Source organism: Eufriesea mexicana, unplaced genomic scaffold (genome assembly GCF_001483705.2).
Source record: "Eufriesea mexicana isolate 0111107269 unplaced genomic scaffold, ASM148370v2 scaffold100, whole genome shotgun sequence".
Classification (NCBI taxonomy): Eukaryota; Metazoa; Arthropoda; class Insecta; order Hymenoptera; family Apidae; genus Eufriesea; species Eufriesea mexicana.
The window spans coordinates 1,765,527-1,773,165 of record NW_016908280.1 but is presented as its reverse complement, the minus strand read 5'-3'; the positions used below and the strand labels follow the sequence as shown (position 1 = coordinate 1,773,165).

The 7,639-nt window shown below is 48.6% G+C and overlaps 2 protein-coding genes across 2 annotated transcripts in view; one reads left to right on the top strand and one right to left on the bottom strand.

Annotated features, from left to right (window-relative positions):
* Cubn (Cubilin) overlaps nt 1-3,523 on the bottom strand; it is a 20,900-nt gene extending 17,377 nt beyond the window's left edge. Inside the window, 13 exon segments of the mRNA XM_017910409.1 lie at nt 12-196; nt 269-422; nt 479-835; nt 925-1,247; nt 1,312-1,627; nt 1,761-2,003; nt 2,083-2,230; nt 2,319-2,422; nt 2,506-2,646; nt 2,732-2,776; nt 2,865-3,050; nt 3,133-3,262; nt 3,366-3,523. Of these exon segments, the coding sequence (XP_017765898.1) occupies nt 12-196; nt 269-422; nt 479-835; nt 925-1,247; nt 1,312-1,627; nt 1,761-2,003; nt 2,083-2,230; nt 2,319-2,422; nt 2,506-2,646; nt 2,732-2,776; nt 2,865-3,050; nt 3,133-3,262; nt 3,366-3,433 (2,400 nt within the window). The 5' untranslated portion in view covers nt 3,434-3,523.
* A 1,021-nt stretch (nt 3,524-4,544) lies between these two features.
* Nucleotides 4,545-7,639, top strand: part of Pgant2 (polypeptide N-acetylgalactosaminyltransferase 2) — a 187,484-nt gene continuing 184,389 nt past the window's right edge. Inside the window, exon 1 of the mRNA XM_017910380.1 lies at nt 4,545-4,811. Within this exon, the coding sequence (XP_017765869.1) occupies nt 4,722-4,811 (90 nt within the window). The 5' untranslated portion in view covers nt 4,545-4,721. The remainder of the gene's footprint in view (nt 4,812-7,639) is intronic.

Sequence of the window (7,639 nt, the reverse complement as noted above, 5' to 3'; positions counted from 1 at the left end):
GGGAAAGATACCTCGATTTATTCCGATTTACAGCCCAATTGCGATAGTTCGAACTCAGACCAGGTGACTTCGATCCGTTTGCTAACGGGCATCTGGATTTTCCATTCGCACTCCAATTCTACGTCTTTGCCCACGTCCCCGGGGCTCCTGATGGTACCAGTAGTAGCGGTATACACGTCGTTGCAACCCGGAATGCCTAAAAGAATACCCTATAATTCTAAACGATCCGAAAAATCACGCTCATCATCGAGATCGGAATCTCGGTCACCTTCGATGGTGGAGTAGTGAATCTGGAAGCCAGCATCTTGACTAGCACCGTCAGAGTGGAAGTGAATCACGACTTCCGAAGCTGGCACAACGAGAGGCGGAGGATGGGTATGATTACAGTAAAGTCCAAGTCGCTCTTGATGTATAGTGCTGATCTGTTGAAAGTTAAGATAAATACGAGTCGTGCGCAAGAGTTAACGAATATGCGTACCTCGAGGAAGTCAGACTGGCAGATCGGATGTTCCTCGAGCATCAGTAGCCCGAAATGGATCTGTATTCTCTTGGAGGGTCTAACGGTAATCTGCCAATAACAGTCCCTGTTCGGCGGATACCTGCCTGGTGATCCAGGCGAGCTGATCGTGCCGTAATCGGCCGTCAAACTACCGCCGCAAACGGGCTTGATGCTGTTCCAATGGAACGCGAAGCCGTCGTTAGTTACGCTGTCGTCGGAGTGGAACCAGAAGTACAAAGAGTTGTGCGAGGACACGATATTTCCGTTCTCGTTGGGAAAGGTGTTGCCGCAAAACCTGCCGATCATCTGACTGCCGGCGTTCCTGCCATCGTGTATCTGAAACGCGTTATCCAATGAACGGGTCGATTAACGATACAGGAAATCCGAGGAAAATAGACGAGAGGACGAATCGGTTATCCTGATACCTGCAGAAAGTCGAACTTGCAGTCGGTCGATTGCTCCAGGTTGAAACGGGTGAACGTGACGTTTAACACGAGCGAGCTGTTGGTGACCAGAACCCAGGCGCAGCTCAGCCCCTTCTGATAAACGTTTCCACCGATCGGGAACTCGAGATGTCCCACGGGATTACGGGACACACCGCCGCAGGTCTGCCGTGGCATTTCGCATCTGCTGCCGGTGTACGTCGACGTGCAGTCGCAGGATACCCCACCGTTAGAAATCACGCATACACCGCTGTTTTTGCAGGGATTCGGTGTGCACGGATCTATTTTCACGTTACACGTGGCCCCTGAAATAATCGGTAATGTCGTTGAACGTTCGGTGCATGTTAATCGGGGCCAAAGGATTTTTACCTGTGTACCCAACATTGCACGCGCAAGTGTAGCTGTGCCCGTTATCGATGCATCGGCCATTCACGCAGGGATTACTGGAGCAGAGTGCATTAACAGACACATCGGTCGATGGTTGACAACCGTTCGGACCGATTCCATCACCCACCATGCCGATTGGACAACGGCACATCACGTAGGAGCTTGGGAGAGCTGGATTCTTGATGCACGCGGCTAATGGATGACAACCGCCATTGTTGATAGCGCAGCTGCCAACGTAGGTACAGGTTACACCGTCGCCTTGGTACCCCGTGGGACATGGTCCGCACATCCTCGAGCCCTGTAACCAATCGCGTGCACTGGTTTACCGAAAAGTATGTTCAGTCTGTTCCAGAAGGTTGCGACATGTATTTTGTTTAATACGCGCTGATAAACACACCTCTACCGATATTCGTATCAATTATTCAATTTACCATGGTATTGATGCACTGAACTCTAGGTGACGTGCTGCAACCTCCGTTATCCACCAAACACTCGTCGATGTCGATGCAATAATAACCATTTCCCGTGTAACCCTGAGGGCAAGAATCACAGAAGAATGTCCCAGGAGCGTTTCGACAAGCGACCCAAGGATGCACGGAACATGGTCTATGATTCCCGGCGCATTCGTCCACGTCTTTGATGCAAGCAGGATTTGGACTATCGGCCTGCCAACCCTGAAACAACGGAAGGCTTCGGTAGTACGAAGGAACTAATTGTTTCTGGAAACAAGACAAAGAGTTTCGCTAGATGTACCTGGTCACAGATGCAAGTGTAACCGAGCGGTGTGCCAGTTTTGGCCACGCAAACACCGTGACCGCATAGTTCGTCGGAGTTTTGCGTGTTGCAAATGGAAGACTTTTTGTTGCAGTGCAGGCCGAACCAGCCTGGAGCACACTCGCACCTGGAATGCAAATATAATATCAGTAAAATTAAAATATCGGTGAAATGCGATGTAACAATATTCCAGGAGAGGATATTTGATCGAAAACCTATATGATCCCGGGAGGTTCAAACAGGTAGCTCCATTTTGGCATCCGAGGTCTGTTCCCAGCAACCTAACGCACTCGTTTACATCCACCACGCAATTTGGTCCCTGTGATATCGTTGGAGGAATATTAATACGCGAAACGTGGTATAAGTTAAATAAATCAACATCTTCGATATTTTATAGCTTACCTCCCAATTTGAGGGACAATGGCACTGGTACCCTTCGTAAAGATCCTGACACGAGCCACCATTTTGACAAGGGTTGCTAGTGCATTCGTTTATCCTCAACTTCGATTCTATCGACCTTACTTTTTCTTCCACACGTCGTACCTAAAAATATTTCAACGATTATCCAAACGTTCAGTTAGGTGTACATCCTACCTAGATATTCTATAAGAACATGTCTCATACGTACTCTATGAGCGATCATTCGAATCTTCGAATTCATCCCTGTGATAGACTGCAAGTAATTAGATGAACCATTAGCTATTTATCCAGTTACTCGTAATGATCCCCTGTAAGGGAAATCTTGTTCCAAACATGCTTACTTGGTTCCTCGTCAAAGTTTCTGGTTGCAGCGTATTATTCCCATCTCCGAATCCCTTCATCATAGCTATTCTCTTCTCCAAACCTTCCGGGCCCTCGACAATTTGCGTCAATCGGTGCAAATTCGATTCCACCTCGGCCAGATACCCGGTTCTCCATCTCTCGATCAGATGCGTCGCGCTTTCAGCCTAGAAAGGAAGCAATTACGTGATCAAAGAGAGGATCATCCACACAACTCTGAAATGCTCGCAGAAAGGACTGTTGCCGTACAGCAGTAGCGACGTGAAGCAAATTAATTTCGTTCACGGTCACTTGGCCATCTCCTAGGGTCTTCAGGGTGATGTTCTTGTCCTTGGCGGCGGAAATGAACAGATTTCCGTCCCGAGACTCCAACACAGGCCTGGAACGCGTTAAAAATTACGTTTATGCAACGTTGCAGGGCCAGAAAGTTTCTTTTTCTCTCGGCGAGAGATCGCATCTGACGGAAATTGCGTTCTCCAGACCTTTCGTCCATCCATGCCGCACAGAATCCCAAGCAAGTCAACAGCAACCATTGCGATGCCGTGGCCATGTCGCCACGATGCTACGAAACGTCCCTCGATCGAATTTTATTGCAGCATCTCCTGCTGGACGCCGTACGCGATTTTTCCCTTCGTGAAGCTCGTTGTAGACTGCATCGAATGATCAGGAACTAGGCGATATCTTCGGTGGAAAGTGGGCGTATTTCGGTGCACTTATCTAAGTCCACCCAGTATCGGTTACACCTCCATCGTGACACGTTACGCGTTACCAGCTTCTTTCTCTAATAAGAGATATCCGAGGAAGAATCTTTCGTTTAAATTTGATCCGAGAATTTTATTCGTCCAATTTAAGTTTAATAAGTTTCTTCGACTTTCTAACTTTCCTTTAGGATATTCTTTTCCCTATCGTTCTTCGCTTGAAACTTCCTTTATCTCGAAGCGTTGTTTAACGGTATTGCAAGTGTGCTGGAAATTTTTAAGCAACTTTTTAACGCGTCAGAACAAAACTTGCGTATATAATAGGCATTAACGCAATTCGAAACTTAGTTTGTTACGAAGATACCGATTTCGCCTGGGAAATATACATTCGACGATGAAAAATAGTAAATCGGACAACGTTTGCAACGCAAACCCGATTATATCGTAAAGTATGCAAGTTAAAAATTTTAAACTGATCGGGAAAAAGAAATATTTAATTCCTATAGAGACCACGGGAAAGATACTAATTTTTAAAGGTCTATATTATTTACTTACATTTACGTCGGGGAAATGCGAGTCGGTGAAGCAGAAAGAGTCGATAAAATAATTGAATCGTTGCCAGCGGAGCTGATATTTAAGCGAGATGAATATTTAGCCAAGCTCGCATTCATGAAAATGATAATAAATTTATGTTATTATTTCGTTATACACTACGCTTTATCCGTGCATTCGAGGCCACTCCAGCAGTTGCAGTGCGTTGCATAGAGAGGTCAGCATGAAACCGATACAAGAATTCGCGGGCGATCTAGTGAAATTCGAATTTCGGCGCCAAACGGGGCAGTGGGCGTCGCAGCCGCGACCGCAGCGCCATCTGGCGCGGGGATTCGGAAGCTACGGCACGTTCGGAGTGACCGCATAGCCGCCGTTCCCGTCGAAGCCGGACAGTATGGCTTCGGCTGCCGGTTCGTTCGCGTTAGTGGTGTTGGTCCACGGTGTTACGGTGCGTAGTCGGCGGCGGGTGTGCGTGCTCCGTTTTTTGCGAACGAAACACCGCACGTGAAACGTGGACGTACGAAGGGAAACGAGATCGTCGAGGGGACGCGAGGCCGAGGGGCGAGACCGACGAGATATACGACAGAGATGCGGCGAAATGTGAAAATTGTGTTGCTGCTGTCATGCGCGTGGATGTTCGCCTTTGTTTACTACTACCACACGTCACGGGACAACAAGGTATGTCAGTGAATCGTCATTTATCGCGGTTATGAGCTCGCTGCGTAATATTGGCCGCCATGTGCGCGTCTTTCGGCGATCGGAGCGCAGCCCCACGCGAAAGGCATGCCAACGCCGCTACCCCCGGGCTCCGTGTATACTCTGCTCGAATTTCTACGTTCCGATATCGGCGAAGGTGTAGCCCGAGTAGACTATTTACGACTCGCCGGGGAGTCGAATATTTCGTGGCGACTTTCCGCACGACCGGTCACGCTGTTCCGTGTTCCTTTGTTTTCGCGCGGTGGGTCGCGACATTTTGATAATACTCTACGGTATGTCTCGGTCGAAATATCTCGTCGCGGTGTTTACACAGCCGTTATACGCGGTGTCGGTAGTCGAACGGATGTGAGCATTCTCGGCATTGTGTCGATTCTCTCGTGATACGACGCGGTGAAATTCGTTCCTTACGTCGCCATTGCATTGGTTCCGCGTTTGAATCTGGAACGGCCTATCACGTGACCCGTTCACGTGTCACGCGGAGGCTGGGAATTGGCCGAGTGCACGGTAAATGCAACGCAAAGTATAGCGAACGGTTAACACGCGGTGAATAACGGCGACGCGTGCAGGCAGATTGCGACGCGAGTTATTGCCCTTATTAACAACGTTCGGCCGTTCGTGCGGCTTTGCAAACAATTCGAACGGCTCGTACTGGCAACTCGTCGGTCGGAACGCGCTCCGTTAAATTACCTGCCGGATGTGTACGGATATTCGCGAATATTTCCACCTTCCTCGTACATTGTATTTATTCCGTAAAAAATCATTTCATTAACCACGTCCGCTATTAGCAGGCTTCAAAGATTATTCATAACAGGATGTTGCGAGTCGCCGCGAAATTAATTACCGCGATAGACAGATAGTGGCGCATAAAGGACAGAAAGCATGGCGTCCAGGATTCTTTGATCGCGAAGCTTCGCCAAGTTCTCTTTGAAGGGACCGCGACTAACTTTCGCCTACCGCACTTGCAATTACTTTTCCGCGCGATTTTCCACGATTTTCCACGATTCCGCAACTCGTTCCCAGTTCTTATTACCTCTTCCCGTAAACACGTTAATTAGTCGCGGCAATTGCGTCCTGGCACTCGTGCGCGCCACGGGGAAGAGAGTGAAAGTAATTCTCGGATGTTACACGGCCGCTCTGGTAACAGATATTTACGTCTTACGTGGCGCAAAGCGTTTACGAATCGCAAAGCCATGCTTCGCCGACCGATCATTTCCGTGAGTCATTAGCCACGATGCTTCGCGGCAGTTGCGGCGAATTATCGAAGACGATACCGTAGAAAGTCTCTCGGACTTAAGTAACTTGACCGATGATCCTCTTCCGTTCACCGGAAACCCGGTGTCGCTTAAAATCCCTCCGGATTCGATGCGAGCGTAAATACTCCGGAGGATTAAGATTCGTTGAATGCCGTTGAAATATATTGCCGAAAAATATCCCACGAATTAACGTGTTTACACGGAGAAGTTCGCCAATGCGTTTCGCTGCGAAAGAGGTTACCGAGACGTACAGCTCCATCTGCCGTGGCGCCACTAGAGAATTTGCAACGGTTCTCGGCTAAATGCACCGTTTGGTACTCGCGCATTTATTCGAGCCACGAAAGATCGACCAATGCGTTTACCAACTCGTGAAAGGATCCAGCACGCGCAGTCTTTGCGAGTACTTGTGCAGAAACTACGAGCACAACCGGTGAATAGAAGCCTCGGAGATCTCGCGCGAACTTATTTCCGACGCGCTCCGCGTCACACGGGGTCTACACGGGTGTCCGCACGGTCTACGCACAGTCGATCGGTCGGTAATTGTAAAGAGACTGCGGAACTACGTGCAACTTGGACCAAAAAACGTATCTCGAAACATTTTCGTGACTACTTTAACCGAGGTAACCACGGATAGATCATCGCCCGGTGAAATTTCGAGTTTCGCGAGAAAATTTCAGGTCGTTGGAAATTTAAATCGACCATGGAACATTCCGCGACAAGGATTCCTCGGAAGCTCCTGGAATTTGTTACGTTCCGATTATTCGCGTGCGATATCTCGCGAAATTAATACGAACCCTCGCGCGAATTTTTCTCGCGGCTCGTGACTCGATCCACCTTTGGAATTTTTGGAAAAATCGACGGTGCAACACGGACTTGCTAACCTGCCTCCTGTTGCAGGCTCGTCCGGTCTCTATATTTTCGCTGGGCGAATTTTTTATTTGTTTTTCGCGTTTTGTCTGCGCGTTATCAACGGAACATAACGAAACGAAGAAAGTCAATAGCCGTATTTTCGAGGGAATATTAAAACGGTTTCGCGTATCGACGAGCGGCGTTTCATGTACCGCAACTTTTTCTGATTTATCGTCCCGTAATTTTCTGGCTTCGTTCGGTCCGGAATGCGGAGTGTTGCAACTGCAACGCTGATATTTCAGCGTCCTTTCTTCTGATAAAATACCGCCACGTTATTACACCGTCGCCCGTATAAACCCGAATCCATCTACATCCGCGTCGCGGTATCCTCGATTATTTTCGCAAGAAACGCCATTCTTATTGTACATTTTTTTCTCCGGATCGAAATCCAGGTCACGCAATTTCACGGAGAAAAGTGGTAAAAGGAAAGGAACGGCGGGATTGCGTCGGCGGAATGCACGTGGAATTACCTGGCGCCGTTCTCGAATTTTTCTATCGATGGCTCTCCCTTTTTGTTCTCTCCCTCGGAATTTCACTTTTTCGCGCCATCTTGCATCGGCTGTCGCGGCCTCCTCGATCCAGATCCCAGTCGATCGGAAGCTCGACCGTTAGCTACGGGGATCGAGC